Source organism: Akebia trifoliata, chromosome 3, assembly GCF_017979445.1.
Source record: "Akebia trifoliata isolate Shusen 1 chromosome 3, ASM1797944v1, whole genome shotgun sequence".
NCBI classification, from domain to species: Eukaryota; Viridiplantae; Streptophyta; class Magnoliopsida; order Ranunculales; family Lardizabalaceae; genus Akebia; species Akebia trifoliata.
Genome location: NC_141377.1, coordinates 52,249,076 through 52,270,956, shown reverse-complemented (window position 1 = coordinate 52,270,956; position 21,881 = coordinate 52,249,076). Strand labels below are relative to the sequence as shown.

The 21,881-nt window shown below is 34.3% G+C and overlaps 2 protein-coding genes across 2 annotated transcripts; one reads left to right on the top strand and one right to left on the bottom strand.

Moving 5' to 3' along the window:
• Positions 1 to 6,985: 6,985 nt before the first annotated feature.
• LOC147407868 (metal-nicotianamine transporter YSL3-like) lies at positions 6,986 to 12,055 on the top strand. The gene is made up of 8 exons (XM_086436633.1): positions 6,986 to 7,172; positions 7,282 to 7,653; positions 8,338 to 8,510; positions 9,885 to 9,982; positions 10,067 to 10,201; positions 10,422 to 10,611; positions 10,745 to 10,859; positions 10,978 to 12,055. The coding sequence occupies exons 1-8, from the start codon at positions 7,148 to 7,150 to the stop codon at positions 11,904 to 11,906; spliced, it is 2,037 nt and encodes a 678-aa protein (XP_086292759.1). The 5' UTR covers positions 6,986 to 7,147; the 3' UTR covers positions 11,907 to 12,055.
• Positions 12,056 to 13,404: 1,349 nt separating this feature from the next.
• LOC147407867 (rab GTPase-activating protein 22-like) lies at positions 13,405 to 19,918 on the bottom strand. Its single transcript, XM_086436632.1, has 5 exons — positions 19,441 to 19,918; positions 16,978 to 17,113; positions 16,800 to 16,849; positions 15,071 to 15,124; positions 13,405 to 14,888 (listed from the first exon to the last, which is right to left on the bottom strand). Exons 1-5 carry the CDS (start codon positions 19,569 to 19,571, stop codon positions 13,601 to 13,603), a joined length of 1,659 nt encoding a protein of 552 aa, XP_086292758.1. The 5' UTR covers positions 19,572 to 19,918; the 3' UTR covers positions 13,405 to 13,600.
• Between the last annotated feature and the right edge of the window lie 1,963 nt (positions 19,919 to 21,881).

The following is a 21,881-nucleotide window of genomic DNA, read 5'->3' as shown; positions in this document are numbered from 1 at the left end:
TGAGTAGGATCTCTTGCTTATGAAAACTTGCATATAAAATTTTAATAGTAATTTTGCATCTAAAAAAAAAAGAAAGATAAAATTTAAATATTTTTTATTATTTAAATATGTAATTATAATTATTTATATTAATGTATTACATATTAAAAAATCCTCCTTTTCAGATTTCGCCTTAGGCCTCAACTTGTATTGAGCCAGATCTGTTTGAAGGTCGTGGACTTGGTCCGATATCATTTTACCATTTATCATATGAAAATTTAAAAAATTAATTACAAAATATGATTGATATCACGTATTGTCCTTTCGGCATTTCCTTTCCAACGTTTTCCGATGTTTTTTTTTTTTTTTTTTTTGGTAATTTCTTTGTTGATTGCTAGACAGGAAAGGTAGAATCTATAAATGAGTGGAGGGTATGAACACAACATTTGTAGCCATTAACTTCCCACTTTTGTTTCTTTGGAATTTCATCCATGGTGGAACTTTCAATAACAAAGGAACAAAAAGTATTTATACATAGGGATGTGCATTTTACCCAAAACCCGTTACTTGGACTGAAAGTAGAATCGAAAAAGTTGATTGAACCTGATTGGGTTTAGATCAAACTGAAATTGAAATAAATCGTTTGAGTCGGGTTTTACCCCTGTAAAACTGGATCGAACCTGGACCAAATTGAAATTAAGCCCAAAACCTAACCCGAACGGTTTTAAAATATTCCCCCCCCACCCCATCTTCTATCTCCATGGTTATACAATTGGCAATCAAAGAAAATGTTTTTTCAATATTTATATTTTATATTTTATACAATAGCCAACAATAGAATAATTATTTTTCTTTCTACATATATGACTTTTACAGTTGAAAATAAAGTAACTATTTTATTGTAATAAATAATTATCAAATAGAAAAAAAATATAATTCTTTACATTTTTTTACTTTGTACAATAGGTAACATAATAATTATTTTATGGTAATAAATAATTACCAATAAAAAAAATTTATTTCTATTTTAATATTTTGTACTTTATAGAATTGGAACAACAAAATAACTGTTTCATGGTAACAAATTGTCATCAATATATATATATATGGGAAATGTTCAGCAACAAACATTTTGACAAACATTTTGGCAAAACATTTTTCAAAACATGGGTTAGAGGTCTTGGAATGGGCTGATTTTTGGTGAGGATGATCTCTACGGCGAGGAGATCATCCTCACCAAAAATCAGCCCATTTCAAAACTTCTAGCCTCAGTTTACAAGTTGAAAAATCGTGGACCGTCCATTTTTTGTAAACCATTTTTGATGGAGTTAGAAGTTTTGGAATGAGCTGATTTTTGGTGAGGATGATCTCCTCGCCGTAGAGATCATCCTCACCAAAAATCAGCCCATTCTAAAACCTCTAACCCAAGTTTTGAAAAATGTTTTGCCAAAATGTTTGTCAAAATGTTTGTTGCTGAACGGGACCCTATATATATATATATATGGGGGGTGTTCAATGGCCAACTTTTTGGCAAAACATTTTTTAAAACATGAGTTAGAGGTTTTGGAATGGGCTGATTTTTGGTGAGGATGATCTCTACGGTGAGGAGATCATCCTCACCAAAAATCAGCCCATTCCAAAACTTCTAACCCATGTTTACAAGCTGAAAAATTGTGGACCGTTCATTTTTTGTAAACTGTTTTTGATGGGGTTAGAAGTTTCGGAATGGGCTGATTTTTGGTGATGATGATCTCCTCACTGTAGATCCTCACCAAAAATCAGCCCATTCTAAAACCTCTAACTCATGTTTTGAAAAATGTTTTGCCAAAAAGTTTGCTAAAAAGTTTGCCATTGAACGCTACCCTATATATATATATATATTAAGGGTGGCGAACGGGACCCTATATGGGAAATGTTCAGCACCCTAAGTTTTACCACATACTTTAACAAACGTTTTTTGTCCTACATGGGTTAGAAGTTTTGGAATGAGCTGATTTTTGGTGAGGATGATCTCTATGATTAGAAGATCTCCTCCCCAAAAATCAGCCCATTCCGAAATGTTTAGCCCCATGTTTACACGTTGAAAAATCGTGGACCGTCCATTTTTTGTAAATCAATTTTGATGGGGTTAGAAGTTTTGGAATGAGCTGATTTTTGGTGAGGATGATCTCCTCACCATAGAGATCATCCTCACCAAAAATCAGCTCATTCCGAAACTTCTAACCCATGTAAGACAAAACGCGTTGTTAAAGTGTGTGGTAAAACTAAGGGTGGCGAACGGGACCATATATATATATATATATATAGAGAGAGAGAGAGAGAGAGAGAGAGAGAGAGAGAGAGAGAGAGAGAGAGAGATTTTTAAAAAAAAAAATACATTTTAATAGAACTCAACCTAAACCGAATTAGAGGAAAATCCAAAATTTCCAGGTTAGGTTCGGTTTCGGTTTACATTATGCATACAAACCCGGACTGAAATCGAACCCGAAAGTTTAGGTTTGGTATTGTTTAAGCCAAACCTGGACCGAACATAAAATTTCGGTTTATTTACCCAAATTTACATCCCTATTTATATATAACATGTGATACTTCATGGGCATTCACTTGAAAATGAATTTTCTATTGCCACATCTTGAAATTTGATCAATCAAAGTGGATTTGTGTTCAATGGTGAAGAAATCTGAATTTTATTGATAATTCTTGGATGAAATTTATATAAACCCTAATAGGTTATTCATAGAAATTACATCAACCGAGATATGTGGAAATAGCCTAATATAATATTCTAGAAAATCTTAATTGATATATCATAAATATTAGTAAATATTCTAGAATATCCTCTATCACAACTTTTCATTTGTGATGAGATACACTGATAATGATACAATGTATCTCATGCACATTAATATGACGCATCTTATTCTCTAACATCCTTTAGAAATTACATGGTCCTTTAAAGAAGGAATATGTAATTAACTCAAGCTCCACTGAGCACTTTGACTTCGGTGCACTGTTCTTCCGCGATGACGCTATCTCCATCGTCAGACCTAAATCTTTTTTTTTTCTTTACTATTATTCTAATTTTCTTTAATAAAAATTACACTACAATATCTTTACAAATCTCCCAAATCTCAAGTTCACACATTCACGCTTTACAATCTCATTTTAAAAAAAAAATCTAAAATCTCTCCATCAAGAGTTATTTCATTTAAATCGCAAAATCCTACATTATATGCTCTTAATTGAGATCATTGCAAACCTAGTCTCGTAAGTCACTGACTTCGACAAACTAAAAAAAAAAAAAAAAAACAAGATGCGACAGTGATGTACTTCACAGACATGTTGTAACGATCAAGAAGCATAATTGAATTTTGGGTGAATTTATTGAGAATTCTTGGATCAATATTACATGAATCCTACTAGGATATTTATAGCAATTACATCAATCAATATATTAGAAACTAACCTAATATAGATAGAGTAATTATTTATAATTCCTAATATATAATATCTTAATAGATATTGTTATATATGTTATTCTCAATCACAACTTTAACCTTTCTTTTATTATGAGATACATTGTCAATGATACAATGTATCCATGCATCATAATATGATACATCCTATTCTTTTACAAATGGATTTAGATTCCCAAATACCATGAAAATGGGATGATGAAGATTTAAAATTGTTGCAAATCGGACATAAAAAAAATAATAAAAAAAAAAATACGACATGTTGAGTCCAATAAGCGTATAACACTGTCTTTAAATCTGTAATATTTAATATTCTTCCCTTCATGAAGGTAACGAACAACGAACTCAACTCTAAGGATGTTTACGACTTCAATTCGCTGAATTGGAGACTCGTCCCTGAATATTATTTATCTTCAAGTATGCCCAAATAGAAAAGATTTTTTCTTTATAGAAATCCTTTGTAAATGCCCCTATTTATAAACAGACACAAGAACCCAATGGATCAAACTTTTTGAAAAGTTTCAATTCTGAATGAACACTCGTAAAAGTTTAGAATACCTCTTTGGACAGACATAACAACCCAAATAGATCAAATCTTTTGAAAAAGCTACAACTCTCAATGAACACAAACTAAGAGGAGAAGATATGATGTTGGATAGTTAAAAAACTTAAAGTATATATATGGGTTAGTATTGGGGACAAACTTTTTATAGAATGTTTTTTAAAACACTATCCGGATGTCGTCCATTTTTTTAATTTTTTTTTTTACGACACCTCTGGATGCTGTTGGATCTTGTAAAATGGATGGCATGTATGTATGTATGTATGTGTGTATAGACTGACTAAAGAGGTATAGCTTAAGTAGAGTTGAATAGTGAAAAGGGCTTCAACTTAATTACTCTTAAAAGAATGAATCATGCTACAGTGACCTAATATCGCACATCCTGATGTGAAAGTGTATAAGAAATCATAGATGTTTTTCACTTGTGTCTTGATGAGAATCATCCTTGGTTCCTACAAATTTTTCATGTCAGGATGTGCGATTTGAGGAACAATCTTGAGGTCACTTCAGCATTATTTTAAAAGAACAAGAGAGAGAGAGAGAGAGACATTTGTGGGAAGCATGAAAGTTTGTTAGAACCATAGATGTTTTTCATTTAGATTCGAGTGAAAAGCATCTATGGTTCTTTCCACACCTCCATGTCAATCTTCTCAAGGGAGGAACATGTTGTAAGCTTCAAAACATGGGTATATCAAATATTTTTCAAATACGAGGGGGTATATCCAAATCAATCTCAAAAGAATAGGAGAACGGGACATTTGTGGGAAGAGAGTGATTTAATTTTTTATTTTTTTTATAAGCAATGATTCAATTTTTTCTTTTCATATTTATTTTTTTATTTATTTGTATTTATTTTTTGTAATTTAGCATCATTGGACTGGAAACAAAATAAGAACCTTGGCTTAAATCTCAAGGAAGGTACATGACGTAAGTTTCAAAACATGGGTAGCTCTAATATTTTATAAGCGTGAGTCCAAATCACACATAAAAGAATAGGAGAGTAAGGAATTGGATAAAGTGTGGTTTATTTGTTATCTTTTAAATAAATAATTGATAGAAAAAAACAAAATTATACTTGTTTTTTAAGGAATCAGAGGATGAGTGCTTTTTTGCTCGTAGTCCAATAACCACTTGACGTGCAACGCAAAATGATATCAGTAATAAGAAAGGTAATTCCCAATGGGAAAAATGAAAATTTTCTGATTGAATCACCTTGTGACATTTAAAAACATGATCCAATACAACAAGTTGTAGAGGACAAAATTCTATGAAATTTAAAAAATATATATTTTTCACTATTGAATTTTAATTTTAAGTTTGGGTGCTTAGTAGTCGTCCATTTTCAATTTCATAAATCAAACTTAAAAATCATTTATTTTATTTTATTTTTATTATTTTTTGGAGTATAATTATTTTTCGCAAAATCTAGAAGACGATGGTGTTAGATTGACAATGTGATAATCCATGTGCTCTCAATGACCCATTTTAAATCTTTGCTGATGTCATTTGCATCACATGTCAAATGGATGTTGGGCTGAGTAAAAAATCATTTGGTAGAGAATCTTCATGGAGTACACCCACTTGGTTTTGCGACAAATATAAAATGATTCATACGTGGACTAAAGATATGGGTTTAAGTAGAGTTGATTTTGAATAGTAAAATGGTATTTAAGTTACCTATCTCAACATGGCATAAAGTTTCATACAATTTTGAAATGTTTGAGCCGAGATCATAATGAAACATTGATGATAAATATTTTGAATTCTCCCTAAATATCCTGATGTTGTGTAAATGTCTTGTATTTTTTAGGCATGAAAAGTATAATCGTCTGATATTTTTCAAAAAAAAAAATTATTTTTAAAAAAATTTTATTTGAAAAACATTTATATGTTTTAATAATTTCTGATTTTATAAAAAAACATCTTGCTCCGTGGACATAGACATAGTGTGAAATCATGTAAATTTTTATCTGTAATTTTATCTCTTTACTATTTCGATTTTTTTTTTTCATTTGGGAGCATTTAAGCTGAGAACTTGAGATAGGCTCGAATTTTCCTCCCTTTGAAATTGCCTCCTCATTAAATTTTAGATATCTAAATGATTGAGATTCAGTGATGATGACTACTACCAAAGTCAATGCTCAGTTTTGTCCAAACATGACAAAATATACAAACAAACAAACAACCCAAGGCCACTAATCAAGGTTCACTTTAGTAGTCCAACTTTTCATGGTCAACCGCATGGAAGACCCGTCACCAAAAAGGAAGAAACGAGGAAGGTGACCACCTATCTTAATTACTTGTTAAAGACTTTAAGTCTATATTATCAAATTCCCCACCATGTATCAATGTCCTACTTGGTTCATTAATTAAGCAAACTTAATTACCTAACATTCAAAATAAAACAAAGAAAAAAAAAAAAAAAAAAAGAGGAAATCTAATATATTGACTCAAATAGTGGCATATCCAATTTGTTTCCCATGTTCCCCATATAATAATTAAAAATATTTTTCTTAATACCAATTGAATTTGGGACTAATGTTTAGTTATTATGATATCAAAAATTTGATTTAAAGAGATTATGGGTTCAAATCTTTCCACTCTTATAAGTGAGAAAAAGTGTTGAGTGTCAATTTTCCTCCACTCTCAAATAGGAATATATCCCATTTGTTCTTTATGATCCTTATATAATAATATAAATTGTCTTTCTTAATATTAAATTATTTTAGGATTAATAGTTAGTTATCATAATATTTAAAATAAAAAATAAAATAAAATAAATGAAAGAGTCATCATATGTCCTCTTCAAACTTTATTTCTCCTTCTCGAAGAGATGATAATGAAGAGAGAGAGAGAGAGAGATTTATTTTACTTTCAAGCAACATTTACTTTTAAGACCAATCATTGGTTCATATCTTGTACAGTTACTTTGGACTACTAAATGGATTCACATTGCATTCAAAAATTCTATAAGAAGTTTGATCGATAGAATAGGTGTTGTGTGGAAATAAGTGGTGGGTAGTAGTTGGAAGAAGAAAACAAATACCCCATCTGAGATTTTATAAGATTTTCATGGTTGTGTGGTTGTTATTTTAAGTAGATTGAATAAGAGAACAAAAACCCATCTTAGATGAGAATTTCAGATCGTTACCCAGGTGAGTTTTATTATAAATGCATCTTCTTTCATTCAAATTCTTGTAAATATATTGCTTTTTTTTTTTTTTTACCCCTTTTAATTTTGAAATGAAATTATTCAATTTGAAGTACTCGCGAACATGGAAGAATCAAGAGAGAAGAAAGATATTGAGATGGAGAACATAGAAGAACAGCCGGAACAAACAGTCGACTACGATGACTCGAAGAAAATCCCACCGTGGAAGAAACAGATAACAGTGAGAGGTCTTGTTGCAAGCTTTGTGATTGGAGTTATCTATAGTGTGGTAATTATGAAACTTAACCTCAGTACTGGGTTAGTTCCTAATCTCAATGTCTCCGCGGCTCTTGTGGCTTTCATATCCATGCGATCATGGACTAAATTGCTTAAGAAGTTTGGAATTGCATCAACGCCATTCACTAGGCAGGAGAACACTGTGATTCAGACCTGTGCAGTTGCATGCTATGCCCTTTCCCTTGGAGGTTGGAGACATTTATATATATAGTATTTGTTTTTTAATAATACTTTTACCCAATACAAACTTAGATATGAGATTTCTGTTATATTTTGTGGAGCCTTATGGGACTGATCTATATGGGGATGTATTGTTAATCATGCCATAGCTTCATATGTTGTAGATTTTTTATTTTAATTCTTTGGCACATTAGCTTCAATTAGTTTCATATCCCATGACTATAGTTGGAGATTTTGCAACAATTAATCTCTCAACAAGAAATTTGTCCTTGATGACACATGATAGCTTCAATCTTAAATCCAATCTTGCCAATGTATTCGTTGATAAATTTCCTTATCGATGATGAACATGACTTCTCAATTAAAATTCATGAGTCTTAAAGCCATTCAACCCGAATAAAGACTCGGGGAGTTTAAGCTTCACACCTTCCAATAGGCATAAAATGAAAGATCAAAACTTTAAAATAATCCCTTAATAGGCCGCCCTCATGGCATCATTTGGATTACTCAAACAAGCTCCATCAACATTTAGTTTAATCTAATCTTCTTTGAATGGTTCCAGAAAACATTCACAATCAGCTGACATATAATTTTTGCTATTGGTATGAATAATATTTAAAGAGTTTTTGTAGAAATTAATATTTTTTTTAAGTGCTTTATTGATCATTTTAATTTGTTTGTTGGATTTGTAGGTGGTTTTGGGTCTTATTTACTAGGATTGAGTAAGAAGATATATGAACAAGCAGGAGTTGATACAGAGGGAAACACTCCAGGGAGTTATAAGGAACCTGGGATTGGTTGGATGACTGGTTTTCTTTTTGTAACCTGTTTTGTTGGGCTTTTGGCTTTAGTTCCTCTAAGGAAGGTAGATTTCTTTCTCTCCCATTGTGATTGTGATTGTGATGATTTTTTTTTTTTAATTGATTTGGATTTTGGACGGTTTTCTTCAGTTTCTTTTAATAATAATAATGACAATTTAGGAGTGCTTAGACCCATAGCTCAGTTGGTTTGACTCATTTAAAAACAACTATGAGGACTTGGGTTCAAGTCCAAGTTTCCGACTCAAAAAAACAAAAAACAGTCCAAGTTTCCCAGAAAAAAATAATAATAATTAAACTCGAAAAATAAATAAATAACCCATTTACAACTTTGGGTCTTGGTGACAAGATCAGCAATTTTTGTCCACACAATTTGATTTATCGTCATCAAAGTCTTATTTCAAAGTTTTGGGGTTGATTAACAATAATGATTTTGCCAAATGAGTCAAGGATTTTCTATGATTGGTTTTGGAGGAAAAGACATTATGGGAAAAAACAATGTAGTGTTTCCAAATAAATTCAGGTTTTTTATCTTAATGATTGAGAAGTTAAAGACAATGGCCTTTCTTATTGTGCTCATTTTATGTTAGTCTCTTACGAAATACCATGGTCAAGGGGTATATCCTGTGTTTGAAAACACTGGGGTTTCTCAAATAGTCAGCAAAACGTCTAAATTACCCTTTAATCATATGGTTTCAAGTTCTTGTGGTTTTGAGCAGTTGAGGATTTTTGTTCTTCTTGGAGTTCACTGCACTGCCAGTACCAAATCTACTGACTGGTCCAATTCTTGATGAACCTACATATAAATTAAATAAAGCGTTGAATTTTAGTTTGTTTTTTTCTTTTTCTTCTTCTTCTTCTTTTTTTTTTTTTTTTCATCATGGGATTATGAAAAAGACACATAAATGGATTTTAAGTCTAGCCAAAATATATATATATATATATATGTATATATATATATGGTGGAATCAATCAAGGTGTAGACTAAAGATACAATGAACGTTATGTCAGATGCATATTTATTGATCATTAATTGATTAAGGAAAGTGAACATGAATATAGGCATTAATTATAATATTGGTAATCGTTGAATGTAATGGAAGGGTTGTCTATGGTTGCTAGGTTGAAATCAAGGATGTTACTATTAGTTCATAATGTTCAATCTTCTTGTTGTTTAACATGACATGGTTAAATTTCGAAATCATCATCATTAGTGCCTTCTCCCAATTATCAGAGTTGGAGAAATGTTCTTCCACTATTCGATACTGATGGGCTTCTTCATATGGATAAGATTGACTTGAAATAATGCAACCAAGGAAACTTTTCTTGGTTTTTTATTTTGGTTCCAATGATGTTATTTCACTGCAAATTTACAACAATGAAATTCTCATTATTTTGTAATCTCTGTTGTTGTTCCATAGATTATGATAATAGACTACAAATTAAGATACCCAAGTGGCACTGCAAGTGGAATTCTCATTAATGGCTTTCACACTGCTCAGGATGATGACAATGCCAAGTACATTTCCCTTACTTATCTTCTCTTCTTACAATCCCAACCCAAACTTGAATTGGTTCTAAAAAAATTTGTTCTTTTTTTCAGAAAGCGTGTTCAGGGGTTCATGAAGTTCTTTTCTATTAGTTTTCTTTGGTGTTTCTTCCAATGGTTCTTCTCCGGAGGAGAACAATGTGGATTCTCACAATTTCCAACTTTCGGATTGAAAGCTTGGAAGCAAACGTTCGTATTCCTCTTTTATTATCCTATGTCCAATGCTAGCCTTAATATGGATAAAGATTTGAATTTTTCTATTTGTTATTGTTGTTTCTGTCATCCAATTATTCTACAAAAGTTTACCATTAAATCTCATACGCTAGTACTTTACTTCACATGCTCCTACTAAGCGTCACCATTAATTGATCCGTATATGAATGTTGATTCGAGATATTGGGTTTTGCAGATTTTACTTCAATTTCAGCATGACTTACGTCGGGGCAGGGATGATCTCTACCCATCTAGTGAATTTATCTCTGCTTCTAGGTGCAGTGCTCTCATGGGGGATAATGTGGCCACTTATAAGTGGGCTTAAAGGAGATTGGTACCCAGAGAACATACCCGAAAGCAGTATGAAGAGTCTAAATGGTTACAAGGTTTGTGAATCAGATATTTTTAATTTCCCCATTAAATTTCTCATCACTCTGATGCCTACAATCTTGCTTCCTGATTTGATCGAGGATTTCACACATCCAATTAAGATAAAACCGTGATTTGCTCATTTTTCAGGTTTTCATAGCCATAGCTCTCATCCTTGGAGATGGGCTTTATAATTTTCTCAAGATCTTATATACAACCACGAGAAGTATCGTTGCCAGTTTGAAGAAGAAGAATGTAAATATAGGTAAAAAGAAATAGAAACTTGAAATGATGACTTACATGGGATGGCCAAGTCGATTGTCTTGCTTTATGACCCATTTTTTCTTAAACCTTTTATTGACGTTTAATTTTCTCTTATGCAGTTTCAAATAACGAGAATCAGGAATCCAACGAGGAACTTCTTCGAAATGAAGTGTTTATGAGAGATGGAATTCCTGTGAGAATTGCAATTATCGGATATATCTTCTTCGCTATCATCTCCATTATTGTCATACCATACATGTTTCATGAGGTCAAATGGTACTACATTGTCGTAGCTTATATTTTCGCTCCTTCTTTGGGCTTCTGCAATGCTTACGGTACCGGTCTAACCGACATAAACATGGGTTATAATTATGGGAAAGTGGCCCTCTTTGTGTTAGCTGCATTGGCTGGGAAAGAAAATGGTGTGGTGGCAGGGCTAGTCGGTTCGGGACTAATTAAGTCCATTGTTTCGATTTCTGCTGATCTCATGCACGATTTTAAGACGGGTCATCTCACTCTCACTTCACCACGATCGATGCTCTTGAGCCAAGCAGTCGGGACAGCCATGGGTTGTGTTGTAGCTCCTCTCACATTCTTTCTCTTTTATAAGGCGTTCGATGTGGGGAACCCGAATGGTGTGTTCAAAGCACCATTTGGTATAATTTATCGAAACATGGCAATTCTCGGTGTTGAGGGGTTCTCAACGTTGCCACAGCATTGTTTGCAGCTATGTTATGGATTCTTTGCCTTCGCTGTTGCAGCCAACTTGGTTAGAGATTATGCCCCCCGAAAGATTGGGAAATGGGTTCCGTTACCGATGGCTATGGGAGTACCCTTCATAGTTGGTGCCTACTTTTCGATCGATATGTGTGTTGGGACCCTAATAGTGTTCCTGTGGCATAAATTTAACAGTAAGAAGGCTAGTGTGATGGTTCCCGTGGTCGCTTCTGGTTTAATATGTGGAGATGGGCTGTGGACACTCCCTTCATCGATTCTTGCTTTGGCGAAGGTTAATCCCCCTATTTGCATGAAGTTCTTGCCTTCTTAGTATGGCAGTTTGGTTCCAAGAAGGGCTTTAATTGGATCATGTTGGTAGTCGGTCTAATTCACTAGTGAATTAGATAAGCATTAAGCGCTTATGAATAAATATTCAGATAATCATCAGTAGTTTTTTCTAAATACATTTAGCTTGGATCATATCGATTAATAGCACAAAAATTGCCTGATGAGTTTGCCTTGGACGTTGATTCCAAAATGGCACCACTATGGGGCATCGTCGCACCACAGTAAAGCTTATGCACGGCTTGCTCTTTTAACAGTCTTATAAGAAAACTCTATCTATTCTTGTGTGGGTTATGATTGTCATATGGTTGGGATTCTGATCAAAATTTCATCAATATTGATATTTGGATCCAATGACAATTAGATCTGAGCGAAAAAAGATCAAATCAGATTTGATATATGAAATATAAATATACCTCAAATAATTAAGAGATGATTACCAAAACATGACCAACTTTTGACGTAATTCCCATTTTGGCTCAATGTTCGTTTTAATTCTGAAAACATGCCTGATGAGATTGCAGGGTTTTTTATTTTTTATTTTTTCTATTTCGAAAAATAACGAAATCGTCACTTTTTGAAAGGAAAAAAGAAGAACCTGCAATTTTGCTACTTTTTATCAGCGAGATCGTCACTTTAAAAAACTTGTGATCTCACTATGCATGCATTTGGGAATTAAAATGAACAGTGAGCAAGAATCGGAATTTCGACATATTCAGCTCCTGAAATAGTAACTCACCCAATAATTAAACAAAAACATATAAAATAATTCATATACTTTCTGACGTGTTATAAGATGGGGTTGCTACCAGATGAGGCTATGATTGATACAAAAGCAATTCAACTACGAAGACAATCCGTTTAATTATCAAACTGAGCCCTTTTGGATCAAGTCAATATCAAAACTCAAATCCTCAAAATCCGGATCCTAAGTTTTTAGATCAAAATGGGTCAAATTTGATGGCTCTAATGTGTGGATAGCAGGCAAGCCAAAATTTCTTGGTTTCAATGGGACCCACAAGTGTCCATCAGTATTGGACAAGAAAGAATATAGACAATATCCTATACAACACCACCAACGACAAAACTTATCCCAAACATTTGGAGTCGGATAGAGAAAGCTTATACCATAAAGTAATTAAAATGAGTGGATCAAATTGATTTCAAATGAAAGGAGATCTCTTTCGATGTACTCCTCCTTGAACAAGGTTTAAAATATCAACGTAAGTTCGAAACTTTTGAAAGAATAAAAAAGGTTTCAACATTTCGAAGGAATCAGAAAGATTCCGAGTACAGACCACCGAGTGAAATTTTTTGAGTCCGTATATCCAACCATCTTGATAGAAACATTTTGAAATGGTACAAAAACTTCACTCAAAGCAGAGCCCAGTGTAAAGGGAAGATAACCATCCCACCAAAAGATTTGACATCATCTTAAGTAAATCTTATTTCTTCCTACATTAAATTATGTCCAAAGCCACATATTCTATCATTGTCACGCTCTTTTAGAGCCTTAAACTTATATAAAATGAGTTTACAACATCAAAATCATTGCATTCGCCTTTTCGAATGCTTGTTACAAGTAGTGTAATAAAGTCATTATGAAGAAAACCCCCCAGCACAAGGGGTTATCAAAAGTGATGAAACTAATAATGAACAAAAGAGAGATTTGAGGAGAGACTAGACAAGGGTTTGGTTTTCTTTCTGTATCTTGTCATGAAGGGTCACCACCAGGTCATGGGCATCATCTAGAAGCTTCCAGACATCTAACTGCCCAGCCATGCTATTGCACTCCCTTACTATCTCATCCATGCTGCTGTACTTCTCTAAGATAAGTTTCCTCCTCTGCAAGACGCAGGCGGCGATCGCATAGAGCAATAAGTCATCTGTCGGTGGAGCCTTTTGCCTTATCTTACCCCACGCAGACTTGCTGATTCCTTCCCTGATAGCTGCCTGATCTGCCCACATTACCTCCCATAGACACACTGTTTGCTCGAAGGTCAGTTCCCTTCTGAACAAGACCACCACCATCCTGTAAACAAAGAAACAGTCCTCGGCCTGGAGCTTCTCGAGGTGCCTGTAGAGGTGAGAGTCTTTGGACTTGATGATCTTGGCGACAATGTTCAGTTGTCTCCTGATTCCAACCTCGTCGAGCCTGTAATTGTGTCGGGCTTTCCTCATGTACCCCACAAAGCACCAGAAAGCTATGTGATCCTCCTCTATCATTGCTATAATTGGAGAGAGAAGATCGCTCATTCCTTGGCAGTAACCGATCTCTGTGTCGTAAAGTGCATAGGCTTCGAGGATGGCAACCAAGCGAGCTGCGTGGAAGATCCTGCAGGGCTCCAAGTGGTCATATTCCTTCAGCCCCACAGCCTCAGCTGAACGCCGTGCCCTGCCCTCCGACACGGCAGCCTGACTCGGGGAGTAGACGATCCATTCTGAACTGGCCCGCAAAGCATCAAGGCGAATTATCCTTTGCCACGTGGCGAAATCTTCGGCTGTGTGGGCTTCAGAGCCACCTTCCATCTTGGATGGGGAGGAGGATTCCTCCTTGGTATGATTGTTAGAATCATTCTCTTCACTCTCTTCCACAACAAGGAAGGTTTGCATGCTTTCTAGGTCTTCAACAGAGGAGTCCGAATCAGATGAGTCTGTATCAACTGTGGAGGCATCCACGTGTGCGACTACACTCTGATCGTCATCTCCCTCAGTGAGCCAGTTGCGGACATGAGACGCTCCATGATGACCTGGGTGGTCCAAGTCGTCATCCTCTAGGGTCTCTCCTTCAGTGGAGAGAGACTCTCGGGCACTAACGGCATCTTCTGAGCCGGGAGAGTCCATTCCTTGTAGAAACCGCCCACTGTGCCCATTGCTGTTGGTTCCACTTGGTTCCTTCAACTTAAAGGTACCACCACTGTGCTTTCGGAGTCCCCTGCACTGCCTCCTCAGGTTCTCATATTCCTTTCTGCATCAAGTCAATAGAAAGTCTAAATCTATGAGATTATTAAGTATAAGACAAAACAATTTCCGATTTTCTAAACAAAGATGAGTCAGTTTCAAAAAAATTGGAACGGAAAAAGATTTACCAGATCATCGAATAATTTAGAATAATACAATCAAATTGGTCAAAAGGGACTTGGTGACTACCTCTTCTGAGTTCTGATGGAATCTCTTTCTTCCTGTGTACTGTTCAAGTTGTAGCTGTAGAAAGAGAATTGATTCAAAAGTAAAAAATCTAGAGAGAGCATTCATCTGAAAGGAAACGAAACTATGCCCGCTAGTTAATTAATTTATTATTCTACAAGAAATGAGACTCTAATGTTATATTAGTATAGTCCTGCAATTGTTTCTTTTAGTGGTTGCCACTTGCCACCAGTCTGCATTTACATAAAGACAGGCGCGTAAATAATTACTTAGATGATTATGAAAATCAAACTAACAAATGAAGTAACAAAGTTAGGTAACCCAATAGATAAGTTAAGTCGAGATTCACATGATCTGAATAATAATACCTGCCTTCACCTCTAGCCACTCAAAAGAAATTATAAACTTTTTACAATTTACTCGTTTTATTATTTGTTCAAGTTATTCTGAACTTCCCAGAGCCTGAATTTTCCCTTTCTCCTACTTCTATCTTACCATTTTCCTTCTGAAAGAGTTCTTAATAGCCGATTCAATTTTTTTCCACTTTTTCTGAACTTCTAGTTTTATATTATTTTTTTTCTTTCGTTCCACTAACACCAACACATCATATTTCATATGACTCCAAAACAGAAGTTTTCAGTTCAACCACTCTGCAGTAGGTGGTATTTTTAGACTTGACAATATCAATGAGGCCAAATATTTGCAGCACTCAGACCCATTCAAAGAGTCATTCTTCATTAGTCATTGGAACCTGACCCTGTTAATTATGGAAATGTATAAAAAAAATATACATTTCATATATTTAAGGTAACAAACATAACAAAATCGGCAATTTTTTCAAAAAACCAATGATTTTTCATTTAGCTCAGATGATTTACCTACTAGATTAAAACCTAAGATGGCTTTTGTTATGATATACATGTAATAATTAATTGATCTACCTTCTTTAATTAAAAATCGATGAAGAATGAAATTTGATTCTATTTTGAATTCAATGAAAAATGAATGCAATGAAATGAGTAGGAATCTGCTACTTAGGATTTGACTTAAACATAGACCAGAAACATGGAACATGGGAAACCCTGCATGTTCAACTGTCTCTAATTGAAAACCCATCAGCATAGAAAATTACATAGGGTCCAATGTAGACAATTTTCTTACATCCATTATTTTTTAACCTTAAGTAATTGAACTTTAATATATAAGCTGTTGTGTAATTGTATTTGAATTTAAAGAAGACTCAGGATCCAATACGGTGTCACGTTCCTATAAAATAGGATAGTGTCTACGTGGCACATTTTAGTTGGTGTTTTAAACACCCCAGGCTCGTAATCATGCCCTTCACGCAGCCCAAGGTGTTTGAATTCCAACAAAAATGTGCCACAGAGACATCTAATGTTTTTATATGAACGGGACACCGTTCTGGATCGTGACTCTTTAAAGAAACTACATTCAAGTTTACTTCGGCCCAATTTTTTTTTTTTTTCTCTTTTCTGAATTTGAATCTAATCCCATTTGGATTGTCTACCCTGAAAATAAGGATCTTCATAAATTGTCATGTTGTAACGGATTTAAAGCCAAATGGATACATACATGGCATGAAGATACTATATATCCCCAAATAAGACATACAGTTTCTGTTTTTCTTCTAAATACATACATTGATTATTTGATTTCCTCTTATTCTACAATTAAAAAATTATGAAGAATGCAGTCATAAAAAATTGCTTACACTCCAAGGAGGAACGGCCAAACTTCGGCCCTGATACTTGGATCAATTCCCTGCACAAAAAATTAGAGGAATGAAAACCCCAGTACAGACAGCAAAAGAGACTTGAGACAAGGCAATATAAAATTATGGAAAATTACGCTTTTGAGAAGTATTAGGACAACTGAAGTTAGGAACTCACTCCACTGCGAACTTTTTTCAGAAACTTCACTCCACCATCCTGGAGTTTTCCATCTTGAGTAAATATACTTTTCCACTGCCGAGGTGAAAGGGCGTGTTTTCTTCTCCTACGGGACCACGGTGATTTAAGACTGCCCCTGAAAATGAAGGGCCGAAATCACAATCAATTCTTCTAACAAATAAGATACCAACAAGACAACTGAAATTAATGACAAATGGACAACAAAGAGAGAAAATTAAATATATGTTAAAAAACAACAAAATAAGATTGCCAGAAACTGTAGTGATGATAATAATAAAATTATATCTATATATTGATATCCATAACATCAGTCAGGGATTTTCTTCAAACAAAAATTCCTAACGTGCATACAACACAAAAGTGTAAGAGCAGTCAATACTCATGTTACACACATCTGCATAGAACACAAACCATGCTGCCTAAGAGATATGGATAATCCAAGCAGCAGCTCCTCAAGTGTTCATAAAAGAATAGGATTACCACAAAGTCCCAAGAAATATTAAAGCCCAACCCCACAGTGCAACAAAAACCTGAAGAGATGTTTAGGAAGTCTCAAAGGCTTTAGAATAAGGGTGTAGATAATATAAATGGAGTGCAACTTCAGTGATGGCATTAAGAGGAAGGTCAACAAAATTGATGGCCAGGAAATACCCCCAAGCAACAATTTTCTTATTTATTATTAATGACAATGGAGAAATTGATCTGATTTTGTTCATAGAATTAAAGTAGGATGGGTCAAAGTTGGGGCGTGCTTCTAAAGTGCCATGTCACAGATGCAACCCAATCAAATTAAAAGGAAAATGTCATAAAAAAAAATAGTAAGACCGGCTACACTTTTAGGAAGATGAATTTTGGGTAATCAAGAAATTATATGTTCGTGAATCAAGTATAGCAGAGATGAAGATGCTGGTATGTATGAATGGAAAATTTAAGAAAGAAACAATTATAAATGAAACAGGTTACTTGCAAAAAAAAGGTAGTAGTAGCTCCCATAGGTGATGGATAAGCTAAGCCCCGCTTGCCACAGTTGCTAACATAGCAAATTTCACAAAATCCTGTGCCACAAATTTTTTGCACCAATAGCACCAATATATGATAAACTAAGGCCCTTCTTGAAAATTTGCAAAGTTTCCCATTGCATCATTTTGTGATCTTTTGCAATGATTTTCTTTACCCATAAAGTTATGCATCAATTCTTAAGGAAAGGGTAAATAAAAATTTGCAATGGCATCCAAGCACCCAACAAAAATACAAAATGACTTGCATTGAGACAACAAGCCCCTAATGCCAACAAATTTATGTTTATATGTCAATTTGCAGTGATTTGAAAGGCGTACCAAGTAAGGCCTAAGGATATTTGATTGAGATGACTTGAACCTGTGCAATAAAGACTAATAATAGGCCCAATTAGAAGAAACGTGCAAGTTGAAAGTTCTAATAGAGTGAAACATTGACCAAGAAGGAAGGGGATTGAGGTAGTGAGAGCATATATAAACACACGAGAATTAGTCGAAGACATGGATTTGGAAAAAATGGAATGGATGAACAGGCTTCACTCAACCGGTCCTGAACTTTTGGGATAAGACTTGAATGATGATCAATTTAGTTTATATTTGGACTAATGTGAATTTTCAACAAAAAATCTAAAATGAGATCCATTGAGGTGGTGAGAACCTATATATAAACACATGTGAATTAGCAGAATATAGGTCTTTAGAAAGAATGGAATGGATGAACGGGACTCACGCAGCTGACTCCAAAATTCTGGGATAAGACCTGGGCGATGATTGATTTAGTTTATAATATGAACACTTTAAAATGAGATTCATTGAGGTAATGAGAGCAGATATGAACACATGTGAATTATGATATTATATGATTAGGACTCGTTCAGCCGAACATGAATTTTTGTATAAGACTTGGGTGGTGATCACTTTAGATTTTATTCTGACTTATGGGCATTTACAGCGTCTTCTCTATATGAAAACTCCAAAATCATTAGAATCACTCCATTTCTCTTCAATTGTACAACACCACGAAAAAGAGAATATCTGACTTTAAAAAAAAAAACACACCCCACTAACAAGAAATTAACTGAAACCCCATGTCTAGAAAACAAACCGTCATCATCAAAGCCTTATCCCTCTTTTTTAACCACAAAAAGTTAGACAAGGCCAAAAAAACAAAAAAAATCGAATAAATCAACCAAAATCCACAGTCGAACATAACTATTAAGAACCCATTTCAAATCCACAGAAAAAGAGGTATAAAACCTTTGAGAAACACAATGATCAAAAGAGAAACTAAAATTAATGAAAAATTGATAGAAATTGCACCATATCCATTACATCAAGATCAGATCTGAAGTCGAAACACTAACAAAAAAAAAATAATCTAAGAAAACTCGAAAACAAACGAAAATCAAATAGAGAGAGAGAGTACCGATCCGATGAGGAAACTGATGAAGAAGACGAGGAAGACGAAGAAGAAGAAGAAGAAGCAACAACGAAGAGAACCGATCGTAATTGAATCCACGAAGAAGATGAAGTCTGAGTGCGTCGAAGGGATCTCATTTATTTATACTTTTTTTTCAACAAAATTTCTAGGGTTTCTGCGTAACTCTGGTTTGGAAGACAAGGTCAGACATGGCGGTCACTGTAACTGATGGCGGCGCCACCGCTTTCAGACAGAATCCGCCGCCGTTGACGACTCTACAGACACTGCTACTGATTCCTTCAAAGAACACCGATCGTCTTCTCCGACCATTACCACCGGAGTACATCAGTAGAGGAACCACTAGGGTTTCTATTACTACGCGCTTCTCCACGCGCAGTGTCGTCTCCACCATTACCAACTGAAACGCAACTGCTTTACTCTCTCCCTCTCTTTAAAGTCTAAACTAGTGGAGTCTTAATAGAGGTAGTTAGTTATATAGTAAATTAGCAAGTCTATGGCTTTCTCTCTTTAGGTAAATCTTACTGATTTCTCTCTCTAGAATGGAGAGAAGAAAAAGTGAGAGAGATCGGAGACTTTTACTTAACTCGTCCCACACACGCATCTCGACTTTTACTGAACTCGTCCCACACACGCATCTCTAGACCTTAATTTTAGGACTATTTTAATATCATTTTGTAATTGAAAAAAAGACAAGTGCCACTTGCTTTGATACTAATTTACTAAAATACCACTGCTTTTTTTTTTTTTTTTTGTGGGTAATTTTTAGTTGGGTTTTGGTAAAATATTTGAGTTTGAGATACTCTTTGCATTTTCAAACTAATGATTATACACATACCCCTTTGATCTTGGTGTTTTGTAAGTGAATCTAATGAAATGACTTAAATACCCTCATTTTAACATTTCGAAGAAAAAACAATTTGTTGATGTTTTTGCTTAAAATCCTTTCTTTTAGTATTGTCAAATGTTGTGTCTAGACCCAATTTTGCCTGCCAAGACCATCCAAGTGTCTAGGTCCCATTGCTTTTAGTTAGATTTTAAAAGTGTTAAAAATATAATTTTATATAATCATTTTTTTTAAATTAAACTATTTTTATTTTTCTTACATGTTATTTTTATTGACCTTCCAATTTGTTTGGTAGTTAGTTGATATTATTTTGATAATGATTTATTTATATTATTTTTTATCCTATTTTTCATGATTTTTATTATATATAAAAAATTGAATTTTTTTTTCCACTTAAACCTCACCTAGACCTTGTCGATAGCCCTAACAGGGGATACACCACCTAGATCACACTTGGTGCTTTCCCAATTGTACCTTCATCTTTGACTTTCACGCTATCGAAGTTGAAGAAAATGAAATTTAGAAAAACAAATCAATAGTTTTTCAAGAAACAATCAAAGATTATAAAATATATAAACTTTTATCTGAGATATAGCAGATATTTATGATATGGAAATTTGAGGAGAAATCAAGTTTCTTGAAAGCTAATGAAGATAATGGTATTTCAGTAATTTTTTGTTAGTCCATTTTAGAAGATCATGGTCAAGGGATATATCTAAAATATTTACCAAACCGGCCCCGTATCTAAATTAACCTTTTTACTGTAAATGATGTCATGGTTCCAGGCCCATTGAAACTATCATGATTCCTGGTCAAACATAAACGACACATGACACAAGCTTTCGGGCCCACTAAGCTTAATTTTAATATTTAATGATGATGATAGTTTACCTATGATGAAAGATGACCAAATCCAATGATTATGATTCATAACCAGACAGACACTGTTACGTAGGCGGACAAAAAGATGGGCCAAGCATGAAATCAGTGGGCCCAATGATCGTGCCACGTGGTATTTTGGATTCTTTTGTCCTGATCTTATGTTCCGTGGTCGTTAGGGTAGGGTTCGTTGTTTTAACTCGAACTTGAAACAATGACCATTGGAACTCATAACCTTATCTTCTGGGGGCTTTTCTGATTGGTAAACCACGCCAAGGATGAAACCAACGAATAAAACTTACTAAAGCAAAGATTGTCAGTTGGGGAAAATTTTATAATAGACCCCGTGAGAGGGATATTTTTCTAAATGGACCTTGAGTTTTGTAGTCGTATCTTAACAATCAAGTTAGTAGAATTTTTCATTCTAAATGTGGGAAGCGTAGCCCTAATGGAATATATTGGGAAGCGTAAAATGTTTGTCCAAGTTTTTCTCTCCATCTATTTGTCCAAGAGCTTGTCAATGTATTTGATTAGGTTCATCGAAACATGTATGGAAATTTCTATCATCTTGCGTAAAAGATTATACACTTCAATGAGCAAAAAGACATACAATTGTGAATAATGTTTATAAATTAAGAGTTTGAGGATAAGAATAAAAGAAGAAAAGAGAAAAAAAAAATTGGAGAAAATGTGGGGTGAGTCA

Excerpts from the sequence above, each read along its gene's own strand:
- LOC147407868 (XM_086436633.1), top strand. The coding sequence starts at position 7,148 with ATGAGAATTTCAGATCGTTACCCAG. Across the intron at positions 9,983-10,066 it reads CAGGATGATGACAATGCCAA|AAAGCGTGTTCAGGGGTTCA; the intron begins GTACATTTCCCT and ends TCTTTTTTTCAG. Across the intron at positions 10,612-10,744 it reads AGAGTCTAAATGGTTACAAG|GTTTTCATAGCCATAGCTCT; the intron begins GTTTGTGAATCA and ends CTCATTTTTCAG.
- LOC147407867 (XM_086436632.1), bottom strand. The coding sequence starts at position 19,571 with ATGAGATCCCTTCGACGCACTCAGACTTCATCTTCTTCGTGGATTCAA. Across the intron at positions 17,114-19,440 it reads TCAGTTTCCTCATCGGATCG|GGGCAGTCTTAAATCACCGT; the intron begins GTACTCTCTCTC and ends CTTCATTTTCAG. Across the intron at positions 16,850-16,977 it reads TGAAAAAAGTTCGCAGTGGA|GGAATTGATCCAAGTATCAG; the intron begins GTGAGTTCCTAA and ends TTTTTTGTGCAG.